This window comes from Trichosurus vulpecula, chromosome 9 (assembly GCF_011100635.1).
Source record: "Trichosurus vulpecula isolate mTriVul1 chromosome 9, mTriVul1.pri, whole genome shotgun sequence".
NCBI lineage: Eukaryota > Metazoa > Chordata > Mammalia > Diprotodontia > Phalangeridae > Trichosurus > Trichosurus vulpecula.
In genome coordinates, this window is record NC_050581.1 from 188,756,471 (window position 1) to 188,771,358 (window position 14,888).

The 14,888-nt window shown below is 41.2% G+C and overlaps 1 protein-coding gene across 2 annotated transcripts in view; it reads right to left on the bottom strand.

Annotated features, from left to right (window-relative positions):
• Positions 1 to 14,888, bottom strand: part of BBS9 (Bardet-Biedl syndrome 9) — a 357,944-nt gene that overhangs the window by 166,072 nt on the left and 176,984 nt on the right. For both annotated transcript variants that reach the window (XM_036738870.1, XM_036738869.1), the window contains one exon: positions 12,354 to 12,506. In XM_036738870.1, coding sequence (XP_036594765.1) covers positions 12,354 to 12,506 — 153 coding nt within the window. The remainder of the gene's footprint in view (positions 1 to 12,353; positions 12,507 to 14,888) is intronic.

A 14,888-nucleotide genomic window follows, 5' to 3' on the forward strand; every position in this document is an offset into this window, starting at 1 on the left:
TGATTAACTGACAAATGATAAAAAGGCAGAAATGGACCACCATCTGGGCCAATGAAGAAGACACCCACATGTGCAAGAGCACAGATCCACTGAATAAAGAAACATGATTTGATGTTGAATTTGGCTGCTTTTCTATTACAGCATAAAAACCTAAATGTATTAACAAAAATGAACCTTTGTCTAAAACAGCAAGTAAATTCCACTATACAAAAAAGGAACTATTCTTAAAACATCACAAAACATACTGTCAAAATTACCATAAGCCCAGGTCCCAGCAGGTCCTTTATTCAGTGCCTCCCCAACTGCTAACTAATCCCCCTGCACTTAGGTTAGATATTAGTTTTTCTGTACGAGTTGTCTCCTCAAGTAGAACGTAAAGGGAGGGAAAGACCTTTTACTTTTGCCTTTGCCAACCCGCTGCCTCACATGGGACTGGCCCATTCCTTTTTCTTTCTTTGGACTAGACCTGTGATCTCACTAGTGGAAGGTACTCCCAGTTCTACCAATGATGCCTGGGGCCTGATCCACAGCTTAGGAGTCTTAGAAAGTCTCCTAGAGGCCCAGTCTGAACAGGTCAGAATCAGTATTTGAACCTGCCTCTCCCTGGTACTGAGGCCAGCTCCCTATCTACAATGCCCAATGGTTGAGTTCTCTTCTAATTGTCAATTCTGTGTCACAGCAAGGCTTCCTTTTATGTCATCACTTTCTATTCCATCAACAAAGCACCGTTACTATTTTTATTTCAAAATACTTTGTTCATAGAAAGTAAAAGTGAAATATTCTGGATGTCACTTGCTTCTGCAAGTGACTGATCTTGCCGAATTAATCCCGGCCTGCATCAATCTTGCGCTCCTTTTACGTTCTAGGTGTCTGTCCAACAGCAAGTATGTTCAGTGAGAAATAGGAAACAAGTTTCAGGAGGCTTCCACATCCTACTTCCTCTCAAATTTCTCCAGTGTTTCTCAATGGCATTTTTCCATAGCGTCCGTTATAAAGAAACATAATCCTGCTGCTGTAGCTTCAGTCTCATTCATGCATTTCCTATGGCAGCAGTTATACTTTCAATTCTGAATCGGGAAAACTATTTAACCTGATGAAATATAAATCACAGGACTGAGAACCTATGGAATTTCAACTTTTCATTTAAGGGGGTTTAAGTCTGTGAAAGAAAAATGAGCAAACGACTCCAGGGTTTTAATAATCTGTCCTGGAGAAAGATGACGGCAGCCCGATGGCCCACTTAACAGCCAGCCAGCCCGCCATAGTTTTGTTGCCGCCTTTGTAGGTGGTGTTAGAGACAGCTCAATGACATAACCCAACGTAACATTCATTCATCATAACAGATGGGGAATTTAAAGGAGTTCAAAGGTCAACGTGTTCTCACACAAACCAAATAGAGAAATTCTGGCCAAGAGGGGAGGGGACAGGTCAAGGCAGGTCTTTAACTTCCAGTTACTCTATGAATGAGATATTTTTAGGGTAACCAAGAGACGGCAAGGACTGGACATCTAGAAGCAGACTGTCAAAGATAACAAAAGAGGAAAAAGCCATTGTCTGATAGACTATGGAAAGATAAGGATGTTAATATGCTATTGGGGATGGGGGTGAGGGGAATGGCCTGTGAGCTGATTCAACCATTATGGATTTCATTTTAGAATTTTTCAATTTTTAAACTGTCTGGGCCTTTTGACCTAGAGTTCCCACTATGAGAATATGCCCCAAGGAAGTCAAAGGATCAAAACGAAGTTTCAATGTATACCAAAATGTTTGTAGGGGCATTCTGTATGGTAGCAAAGAAAAGTGTGCGCCCAATGATTAAAGAATGGCTAAAAAAATCAACAATATATGGATTATTATTGTGAAATTAAAAAAAATATGAGGAATTCAGAGAAACCTGGTAAGAGTTATATGAAGTGACCCTGCAATAAATGAGCAGAACTAAAAGATCAAGGCATGGAATGACCACAGCAATGTAAATTGCTCGTTTGAGAGAATGAAAAATCCATTGAGTGAACTGGGAATGAAGCCGGGAATGAAATTTACTCCTTCCTTACGGAAAAAAAAGGACATTACTAAAATATACCACTACCTATGGGTCAGCTGAGGTCACTATACTGAATGCTGGTTTTGGGATACTCATTTTTGTCACTTAGGAGGGGTCAATCAGTAAGAAATAGGAAGCCCAGGCGAGTTTGTTTCTTTGTTTTTCTAGGAGTGGTTATAATGTAAAGATTCATATAAAATAGACATTAATAAAATATTGTTTTGTTTTTAACATACCCCCCCCACCAAACTGAACACATGACCCCAGATGTAGTCTAAGCAGGGGAGAGTACAAAGTTCTATCTCCTCCTGCTCCTTGGAAGTGGAGCCCAATATCACATCGGGGTTTTTGGCACAGCTAGAATCCATAAAATCCTATGCCAAGGACACCTCACGTCATGGCAGCAATCCCAAGCAACTGAAGGGTATGTGGCAAACTCCTGGCAGGTTCTGCCAGGCTGGAAAGGCTTTCAGACTGGTCCAAGTGATGGCCTGGGTCTGTGATAGGAGACCTAAGCTTGGAATCAAAGAGAATGGTTATCAGCCCAGAAATCGTTTGGCCCAAGAGACCAAAGTAATGAATCAATTTTTTAAGACATTTATTGAGCACTGATGATATGTCAGGCACTATGGTAAGCACTGGGGAGACCAAGAAAGGCAGGAATAGGCAACAACCCAGCTGAACTCTTCCAACATTCCCCTTCAAACAACTTTAAAGTAACACCTCAAGCGGCAGAGCCAACAAAAGGTCAGAATGAGACACTTTTCCAGCCTAAGACAAGTCAGGAGATCAGCAAGAGGGGTCAGTGACACTGGGGCCCACCCATAGCACGTGTGGTGGCAGCAGCTTCAGGAGCTCTCAGCTCAGAGATGATAAAGGGGTTGAACAAATGGTTAGAGAGATTACAAGAAACCCATTCCTGGCACTGGGAGCAGCTGGCACTGATCAGAAACTCCAATGCTTAATATGCGGTTCTGGGTCACAGTTCCAGGTTAGAGAGGAAAGCGGATGGTTGGTCACAAGGGAGCAGGGACCCTGGTCACAGTTCCAGGGCTGAAAGGAGCACTACTGTTTGTGGCTGCAGGGGACCGAGGGCCCTTCTTGGGTAAAGACCAGTGCACAGACCAGGGTACAGAACAGCGACTACACCTCTCCTAGGATCACACCACCTTGGAAGCGCTGAAAACGTGCAGATCCCTAGAATTAGCTCTGAAAACAGCAGCACAAAAAAGCCTGAAGCTTGGCACAGTGCTCCCCAGCCCAAGATGAGCAGAGCCTAACTTTAACATAAAGTTCAAAGTCAAGAAAAATGAGGCTGGAAAAAAATTAGCAAACAACAACAAAAAAAAAAAAAGCGAATGACCATGAAAAACCTACTACAGTAGCAAGAAAGACCAAAACATAAACTTAGAAGACAACAATGTGAAAACAGCTACAACAAAGCCTCAAAGGAAAATGCTAATTAGACCCAAAACCAACAAGAATTTCTGGGATAGTTAAAGAAAGAGATAAAAGTGATAGAGGAAAAATGGAGAAAGAAATGAGAGTGACTCAAGGAAACAGAGTTAACAGCTTAGTAAAAGGCACCAAAAAATACTGAAGAAAATAACACTTTAAAAAACAGAAAGGGTCTAATTATAAAAGCAGCATAAAAATTCACTGAACAAAAGAACTCCTTAAAAAGTAGAATTAGCCAAATGGAAAAAGAGGTACAAAAGCTTACTAAAGAAAATAATTCCTTAAAAATTAGAATTGGGCAAGTAAAAGCTAATAAATCCCTAAGACATCAAAAAACAATAAAACGAAGTCAAAAGAATGAAAAAATGGAAGAAAATGTGAAATATCTCATCAGAAAAAACAACCAACCTGGAAAACAGATCAAGGACAGATACTTAAGAATTACTGGACTATCTGAAAGTCATGATCAGAAAAATAGCTTAGACATAGTATTTCAAGAAATTATAAAGGAAAAGTGCCCTCATATCTTAGATCCAGAGGATAAAATGAAAATGGAAAGAATCTACCAATCACTTCCTGAAAGAGATCACAAAACAAAAGCTCCCAGGAATACTACAGCCAAAAGGAGTAAATATTGCAAGCAGCCAGAAAGAAACCATTTGAATATCATGGAGCCACAGTCAGGATCACACAAGATTTAGCAGTTTCCATACAAAGAATTAGAGCTTGGAATACGATATTCTGAAAGGCAAAGGAGCTAGGATTAAAACCAAGAATAACCTACCCAGAAAAACTGAGTATAATCCTTAGTTGGGGGGCGGGGCAAGGAGAGAGGTATGGACACGTAATGAAATAGAGGACCTTCAAGCAATTCTAACGAAAACACAGACCAGAGCTGAATAGAAAATCTGACATTCAAGCACAAGACTCAAAAGAAGCATGAAAAGGTAAACATGAAAGAGTAATCATAAGGGGTTCAACAAAATTAAACTGTTTACATTCCTATATGGAAGATGATACATGTGCCTCCTAAGAACTTTATCATCATTAGAGCAATTAAAAGGTATTTACATAGATAGAGAACATGGGTGTGAGTCAATTCTGTTGGGATGATCTCCAAAAAAAGAAAAATGAAGGGTAAAAAAGAGGGATGTATTAGAAGGGGGGAAGATAGAGGTAGAATAGGGAGATTTTTCTCACATAAACACAAGGAAGAGCTTTTACAGAGGAAAGGAAAATGGTGGGGGGATGGCAATGCTTGAACCTCGCTGTCATCAGAATTAGGAGTGATTATAATGAGAGAATACATAGACACACTCAGCTGAGTACAGAAATCTATCTTATCCAATAGGGAAATAAGAGAAGAAAGAGATATGAGAAAGCAAGGTGGTAGGAGAGAGATGATTTAAAAAGAGGGTAGATTAAGGGAAGCAGCGCTCCAAAGCAATATATACTTTTAAGGAGGGACAGGATAAAAAGAGAGAGAGAAGGATAAATAGAAGAAGATGGGATAGAGATAAATACATAGTTAATAATCATAAATGAATGTGAATGGGATGAGCCCACCCATAAAAGGGAAGCAGATAGCAGAATGGATTAGAAACCAGAATCTAACAATATGCTGCTTACAAGAGACTCACTTGAAACAGAAAGACCCACAGAGAGTTGAAATAAAAGGTTGGAACAGAACCTATGCTTCAACTGAAGTCAAAAAGGCAAGGGTAACAATCATGACCACAGGCAAAGCAAAAGCAGTCCCAATTAAAAGGAATAATCAGGGAAACTACCTTTTGCTAAAAAGGTACCACAGACAGTGAAGTAATATCAGAAAAACTTAGAGCAAGTCTTTCTGAAAAGGGCCTCATTGCTCAAATAGACAGGGAACTGAGTCAAACTTATAAAAATAAGAGCCATTCACAAATGATAAATGGTCAAAGGATATGAAAAGACAGTTTTCAGCAAAAGTTATAAAAGCTATTTCTAGCCATATAAAAATGTTCTAAGTCACTATTGTTTAGAGAAGTAAAAACTAAAACAACTCTGAGGTACCATCTCACACCAATGAGAAATGATAAATTCTGGAGGGGATCTGGAAAAAAAGGTACACTAACATATGGTTAATGGAGTTGTGAGGGGGTCCAACCATTTGGAGCTATGCCCAAAGGGCAATAAAACTATGCACACCCTTTGGCCCAACAATACCACTACTAGGTCTGTATCCCCAAGAGATCAAAGAAAAAGGGAAAGAACTAATATGTATGAAAGTATTTCTAGCAACTCTTTTTGTGGTGATAAGCAATTGGAAATTGAGGAGACGTTCATTAAGTAGGCAATGGCCCAACAAATTGCAGTATATGATTGTGATGGAATAAACTTGTGCTGTGGAAAATGGCGAGGGGGTGGTTTGGGGGAAAAAACATGGCAAGACCAACATCAACTGATGCAAAATAAAGTAAGAAGAACCAGGAGATCACTGTGTACAGTAACAGCAAGGTTGTAATGATGATCAACTGTGATCAATTCTGATCAAGACAATAATCCAAGACGATTCCAAATGACTCATGATGGAAAACTGCTATCCACCTCCAGAACTCTGAGTGCAAATTAAAGTATAATTTTCTTGCATTCTTTATTTTTGGTTTTTTTTTTTGCAATATGGTTAATATGGAAATATGTTTTATATGATTTCACATATATAATTAAATTTATATCAATTTGTTTGCTTTCTTATTGGGTCGGAGGAAGGGAACTTGGAACTCAAAATGTGAAAAGAAACAAATGTTAAAATAAATAACAAATTTTGAAAACACCCAAAAGAAACACAGACTGTCTGCAAATATTAACTTAATTGCTGGTATCCTTAATTTTATTTCTTTGGCCAAACATCAGAAAGTCTATACCTTATTAAAGGAATTCTACCCCATCTTAATGACATTCTAGTGCTAAATGAAACCAGAGGATGAGAAGAAGCTATATCTATGTGGGAGAAGAAACCGATGAAGTAATTAGCAGTGGGGCTTCAGTATCTACCCACAGGTCTTCAGCTCAGGTGCCACTGATTCCAGGAAGCCTTCCTGGATTCAGCAATTGCTGACACCCCTTTTTCTCAGCATTAATACTTAACTGCGTATATCCCTCTCCCTCAGTGGACCAGAAGCCCTTGAAACACAGAATCTCATCTCCAGGACTACAATAGGCACAAATAAATGTCGGCTGAGTTGAGCTGAATTTCACAAGACCATGTTACTTTGCTGCGTTAATGATACACAAATGTAAACAGACCAGCACCGTATCAGCAAGGCAAGATTCATGACCTCGAAGATGACCATGAACATGCCTGTATAGTTCTTAATCACAAAGTATAAGAGATTCTCTAGGTAGAAGGCAGAGGAAGTATAACATTGATTTAGACACCAGAGGATCAAATCCCAGAACCAATAACCCTAATTCAATATAGCAGTAATTGTATTCCAAAGCCAGTAAGTCCACCTCAATGTAACAACAAAAAAATTATAACATAATATCACAGCAAGGACCCGAGTCATCCTGTAACCTTCCCCTGCCCCGGGGGCCTTCCTGTAAACATTCACAAATCCCAACTGTCTGCTTGCCTTCATCCTCTCCCCCTCAGTTCTCTGGTCTCCACAGCTCCCTGGCTTCCACTCTCCGCTCTGCACTCTCTCTGCAGCTCTGTCCACTCAGAGTTCTTACTCCTTCTCCTTGCACTGAATTCTGACTTTACAACGGCTACCTTCTGGGTATAGATACTCTAATTAGGGCCCAAGGGCTTCATGTCCAATCAGTGAAAGGGTGTAGGCCTGGGGCTTGGCAGTAAGTAAAGAGTATAGGCCTGGGGCTTAGCACCTAGTAAGTAAAGGGTATAGGCCTGCCTACAAACAAACCTCTAATCAAGCTTCCTTTAACTGGATCCACCTGAGGCCTATTGAATGGGGGGGGGGGGGGGGAGAGAAAAGATCTTTAATCTCTGATTGTCATCACAAGCACATGAGTAAACTTTGCTTGCTTCCAATCAATCCATTAACACTAATCTGCCACAGAAGACCAAGAAAAGACGTTCTATAAAGAACCCAAGCTAAATTCCTCCAAACTGCATCAGTAAATACATTAATACTACATGGCTTCCATATGAAGGTCAGTCCGGCAGAAAAGGTACTGGACAGGGGGGGTCAAAGGACCAGGATTCAAATCCTGGCTCTATGTGACCTTGGGCAAACCCTTTTTAAACCTCACTAGACCTCCATTTCTTCATAGCTACAGTGGCCGACCTCTAAGGTCCCTCGACACTAAGCTCTTAGGTCAGAAAAGATGGTTCAGAATTAATGAGGAAACTAAAGAGGCCCAAGTTCTAGAGAGGGCTCAGATGTCCTGCATATGACTCTCCAGAATACTTTCTTCAAGAAGTGACTGAGAAGACACTGAGCTTGGCAAGAACACAAGCACAATATAAAAAATGACCAGTCGAGTGGCTGGGATTTATCTCAGAATTAGCTGTCTGCTTGAAGTCATAGCACTGGCCGGGTAGGGCAAAAGTCAGAAAGAGCATGAGATTGTAAAGGTGAAGAGGAGAAGGAGACACTGGATGCCATTCACTACAACAGCTCTGGCTATTTAAACAAGCTGGCATTTTTTTTAAAGGACACTAATGAAAGTAAGCACAATGCTTCTGATTATCACCATTTCCTAGAGAAATTCAACCAATGGAAAATAGTTGTTACAATGGGTAGGAAAAAAAAAGAGAACACAGAAACCACTTCGTTCAACAAACATTGGAGGTCTCCTTGCCATGTGGAGAGACTTGGCAGCCAATGGCAGCACCAGCTGGGAATACAACACAGTAATTTAGCCAACACTACCATACCAAGAAACAGCATGTTCATCAACCACCCTACTGTGACTAAGCACCACCAGCCTGGCTTCGTGGTCCACAACACTCCTCTCTGGCCATCGCTCCCCTGTATTAGCTGCCTTTCCCTATTCAAACGTAAACTCTTGGAGGGCAGGGACTGTCTTGTTTGCTTGAATTTTTACCTGCAAAGTTTAACCCGGTGCCCAGCATATGGTAAATGCTTAATAAATACTTTCCATTCATTCTCTCCTTCTTCTCTTCTCTGAATATTTTGTACGATGGAAGCACAGCAAAACAAACTCTTGCTGGTTTGCCTAGAAATATTAAGGATTACAACTTCTCCAACCTAAATCCCTGTCTACTATTGCCTTTAGGAAAGTAGAGGGAAGAAATGCCAATGGTCTACTGGTGATAACCAAATTTAGTCTTGGCATCAGGACCCACCCTAGGGAAATGCTCTCTTCCTGGAAAGGGAAGCACCCTCTCTGCCTCTTCCACAGTCCAGATTCTCTGCACAGATCTCCAGGAGGAATGGGATGGAATGCTAATCCAGGCTGTGTTTCAGCATCTTTACCTTGTTAGATATTCCTATAGATGTTACCTCCCACCCTCTTGGGGCAGTCACCTCCACGCCCTGGCATGGGGCACAACGGCAGTGGGGGCATCTCTCCAAGCGAGAACTGAAATTGTTTCTGCCAGATACGAGCCCAAACTGAAGAGCATGATAATGGCACTAGTACTTTTTCTTCAACATTGCCTTTCCTACGTCACTCAACGTGTTCTCCCTCATAGCGTTGTTATGGGTGTCCTGGTTACTCCCTCACTAGTTGGGGCCAATGTTAGACAGATTCCAAGAGCCAAGAGAGAAGGGGCTGAGTCTTAATCACCTGTTTCCTCCACAGCATCCAGGATGGGCTCTAGTGATACATAATGAACACTCAACCCATGTTTGTTTAATTAACTGAATTAAATTTAGCATCATCAGCACAAATTAGAATAATGAATGTGATCAATAATTCTGCACACTTTGATTCTGGCTCTCCTTTAAGATTCCAGAAAACTCGCTGATACAGTGGAATGGAGAGATCTGCCAAAGGAGGAGGGTTTATTGAGTGACAGTTACAAGGAGGTTATGGGGTGGGGGCAATGCTCAGGAGGAGAAAGGAGAGTCCCCACTGCCCCTCAAGACTATCTATCAAGAGGGATGAGAAGAATAGCAGCCAGGGCCAGAGAAGCAACTCAGGCCCAGCAACACCTTGAAAACAGAAGGCAATCTTTTTCTTGGGCTGGCGGGGCTGGGGCGGTGTTCTTGTTTTTTAAAAAGATCTGGGGTTTCATCAGTGTCAGGAGATTGTGATGAGGAATTTTCTGTACAAGCAGAAATCAGCACCTTCTACTGTCAGGGCTTTCGAGAATGACCAGCAGTGGGGGTGATGACCCTCCATCAGGTGACTGGCCCCAGGTCACCCAGACTGTATATTCCAGAAGCAGGATGGCCTGCTCTCTCTCCAAGGCACCATGCTGCCTTTCAATCTCGTGTTATATAACATGGTTAATATTACAGAGAAATGAATATTCCACAAGTTCAATCACTTTCCCCAAATATAGCTACATGATAAAAATTTTAAAAGCCTCATGACTCCAAAAGTCTTTGTTTCCTTAAAAAAAAAAAGGAGGGCAGAGGAAGAGTTTCATAATTTTCTACTCTTACACATTATTATGTTACCCAAAAAATGGAAAACTGGGGCATTTGGGAGTTGGAAGGACCCTCCTTTGTGACCCCCATAGTGCTGAGGGGATCACAAGTGGAAAGAGTTTAAGAAGCCCTCATCTCAAACAACGCAGGGCTATGAAAGCATAGCCTCTACAGCCTCCATATATGTGGTCATCCAGCCTTTTCTTGAAGCCCTCCGGGGAAGGGGAGACCACCACAACCTGAGGAAACCCTCTCTGCTTGGAGACAACTCTCCATCTCAGGAAATGTTCTGTCCACCCAGTGGGAAGGTGTCCCTGTGAATTCTGCCCACTACACCTCCTCCTTCTGCCGCCGAACCGCAAAGGAGTTCTCATGCTCCCCCCTCGCTCCTCTTCTCCAGGCTACACAATTGCATTGGGGAGCAAAATCACCTCCAGCAGGCTAAATTGGCTCTATAATTTAACAGATATTCTCATAAGGAACCTGAAGCACATTATGAATTCATACTTCAAACAGTCTGCAAATTCAGGGTTTTTTCTAAACTCATTTTGTATATTGTTTTAATATCCCAAGTAGATGACTAAAAAGACAAGGTTTTTACCTTTTTTCATTTGTGATTTTGAAACTACTTATACTAAAGACAAACATAAAATTAATGACCTTCCCTCAGCCATTTCCCAAATGACAGGCACCCTCTACTACAAATCTTTGTTTTCACATACAAGTAAAGTATGGTTGGGTACCCTGTTCCTCTTTCTCCGATTTCTTTGGGGCACAGGCCGAGTAGCGACACTGCTGAATCAAAGGGTATGCTCAGCTTAGAAACCTTGTGGGCACAGTTCCAAAGCACTTTCCAGAATGGCTGCACCGATTCACAGCACCACTAATGGGTCATTAATGGCCCCACTTCCCCACAGCCTATCCCAATCTCTGTCATTTCCCAAGGTAGGAGAGAGAGAAAATAAATGCATGTTAATTGAAAAAGTTATAAGACACAAAAAATGAACTTCAATTCATGAATGGTATGAAAAGAAACCTCACCAAATAAAGAACTGAATCTTAAAAGTCAAAGAGAAACTCATACTTCAGTGGATCTGTGATCTACTGATGTGAATAATCTAGATATCCTGGAGTCAAATTCTCACCAAATTCTATTAAATATGTAACTGATAGTGTGTATTAATCCAAAGACATGTAATATTAAGGTCAAGATCCGTCAGTTCCTTGGGAAAGGACCATTCCCGATGGCTGCCATGAAAGCCTTTAAGTACCCTCAGTTACCACTGAATTGACAGGAGTGACCAGACAGAACCTAAAACCCTCCGCACACAGCCGCTGGCCTTGGGACAGATGGCTATCCTGAGCTCCTCTACGCAGGGGGATTATGAGGCTTCTTCACGGAGCCAGCTCCGGAGGGGAAGGACAATGAAAGGGTAGAGGGTCAAGCTGAGAAGGCAGAGAAGGCCTCTGATTTCTCCTTTCCTTCCACCCTCAAGAGACCCACATCCCTCGCTGGGCCACAGGATTCTGCACTCGTGCCGCTGCACTTTTTAGGAACTTACTTAGACAACATGATTGCAACTGTTACACTAGCCAAGAAAAAGCCTGGAATCAATAAGGCCTGGTTATGATAATAAATGTGAAAGGAGACAGACTGCCACTTTTTGGCAATTAGAAATTTTGTCTGTCTGGCTGGTATCATTTGGTTTAAATGTACATTCTGGGGAAGCAAATAAAAGTCATATTTTAAGGCTATAACAAAATACTTACCTTTAACAGAGACGGTGACGTGTTGCTTGCCTGGGACATGGACGTGCATAGTAGCAGCACCAACTAGCTCCCCAGATGAGAAGCGTCACAAGAAGCATGGTTCGGGCTTTCTGATCTATCGCCCTATCCTTGAGGCCCCCATCCCTACTGCGCGTCATCAACAAGTCTGATAACCAGGCCGTCACTTACTTCAATCACATCATTCCTGAAAATGCTGACCCAAATAGAGCTCTATGACACTCACCTGGAGATCTCAAGAAAGGAGTGAACTAAGGAAGACGCAGCACCCAAGTTTCTGTCTCCACAAAGTCAAACACTGGGTAAAGATAAAAAGTGTCATACTGATGATTCTAAGAGCAAGATGGTGGTTGCGGTGATGGGAAGCTACAAAAATGCTCCTGAACTCCAGCCAGGGAAAGACGTTTCTGACCCTAGAAGATACCCAGCAGCAAACTCTCATGCTGAATCGCACAAGCACCTCCAGCATCCTGGAAAAAGATGATGCCTACTTCACTGACCTGTTTGTACGTGCCATCTAACAAGGTGTCCAGATGCTGGAGAGGGGCAGGTGTCTTGTCTTTGAACCTGGTCAGTAGGCGTCGTTCAATAGCTCGGAACTGGACGGCTCTTTCACATAACAGCTCTTCCACTTTCTCTCCATTCAATCGGAGCTGTAATTAAAAATTTCCAAAAGTCCAATTAGCTGGCCAATAAAGACCCTTTGTGATGCCAGACATGTTTAGGATCAAAAAATGGAAATGACCTAGCAGCCCACTAATGAAGTGCATGTCTAGCACAAAGTAGGTACTGCATAAATGCTTCTGATTGACTCTGAGATCCATTATTCTTCTTTTAAAGCATTTATCTTAGTAGTAATAAGGTACTATTGAAAACTAAAATAATCAAGACAATATATAGAAGTTAATAGCTTTCACAAATACAATAGCATGAAATCCCCCAAATTTGAAGCATACCATAAACACATATGGATATATGATATGACTAGACAATTGTTGAAAATGTCCATGTTTTTAAGAATTAACATGCTGTATGTATAGGAAAAACAACATGTCTACAGAATATTTATGAATGCAATTGAAAATTGAAAAATCTATTTCATGCTTTAACTAATGGATTGTGACAGCATGGGGGAAAATGCACATAACCTTGCTCTACAAATTATCCTATCAGCAAAATGAAAATGACTTGTCATATCATAATAAACTAGAAGAGAGTAAAGGACTATTCTTCACAGCAAGAAAGTGAATGAATTTGTAACTACCAGCATTATAGGCAGTATTATAAAAGATAATGGTGTTACATAAAAATAAAAAGATTTCTGACAAATAAAATCAACCTAGCTAAAGCGAGAAGAAAAGACAAATGACAAGGGAAGGATCAGGGGGAGTGAAGGGGAAGTGGGCATATGGGAAAGACTATGAGGTAAAAACCAAGAGGAAATCAACAACACTTATTCATGAAGTTAAAGACAGAGCCTGGAGGGAAACCTTCCAAAAAAGTCAGATATCAAAACCTATAGGGAATCAGACACAAACTGATACAGTCTCAACAGAGGGGTGGTCAAAGGAGATGAAGAAACAGCTTTCAAAGGAAGGAACGTCAACTCTGAACACATCTGAAAAAGAGCCCACGCTCTTTTTAACCAGAGAATAACCCTTTAACCATAACCAGAGAAATGCCCTTTAAAACAACCTTGAGGCATCACCTCACAACCACCCCATTAGCCAGGAATTAACAAGAGAGAGCACGGCTGTAGGAAACCAGGCTGAACTGACTACCATGGAGCTGTGACTCTAAAGTCTAATTTAAACTTTCAAACTAAAAATTTGAAAAAAAAAATTTAATTCTGCAAAAAAGAGTTAGGAAATTATTCTTTTTGGCCCAGAACCCAACCACTTATTTTATCTTCCAAAGAGGCTATGGACAGTTAGAAATGAATGATCTTTTTTGTCCTGGGATTTCATATGTGTAAGGAACTTTCAGGATGGAAGCTCCCTCCACCAATGTGATTTACACAGTACTAGACCCTGGGCAAGTCCCATAACCCTCATCTGTAAAATAAGCTGGAGAAAGAAATGAGAAACATCTCCAGTATATTTGCCAAGAAAACCCCAAATGTGGTGACGAAGAGTTGGACATGACTAAAACAACTGCCTAACAACAAAAGATAGATCCATTTGGCAAGAAAATATTACAAGATCTATTATTTAAAGCTGGGAAGGACCTTAAAGACCACCTAGCCCAATATCTTCATTTTACAAATGAGAAAAGCGGAGCCCAAAAGGTCACTCAGACGGTAAGTGGCAGTCGACATTCAGACCCAGGCCCTCTGACTCCAAATCCAGGGTTTCCACTATACCACATTGCCTCATGTTATCTTGAATTTAACATGTTCAAAGTAAATTTATAATATTCCCTACAAAATGCCTGGATCTACAAACTTCCATGTTCTGAGTAAGGGCTCTCTCTACTGTGTCCCAGTCCAGAAACTGTGACATCACCTTTATTACGTTTACTCTTTCTAATTAATTACTAAACACAATCAATTCTTACCTCAAAACTCCCTTCTCTCCCTTTCCAAGTCACCTTTCCCTCCTCAGTCACATGGTGACCACTGCCGATTAAGCACCCAGCACCACACCCTCCTCCCAAGCCCTTCTCCTGGTCTCTAGTCCATCTTACATGTAACACCTTAATACCTGTTGATTAATTGATCTGCTACAACAGCCTTCCTAAAACACTACTGTCATCATCAAGTCTCTTGTCCTCAAGAACCCCCAAGAGGTTCCTAAGCATTACCTACTTCTAAAGGAAGTACCTACTTACAATTAAAGTATTACCCACTACACCAATTTCAAACTTCTCTGTACACTGATAAAATCATGGTTCAGTACACACACACACACACACACAGGGGCGGGAAGGGAGGGGGGAGGAATCTCTAATGAAAAAGCAAAATACTCGAAGAAAGAGAACCTGATCCAGAAAGCATTTTATAGATGAAACTTAGAAGAGGGCACCATCATCCTTGG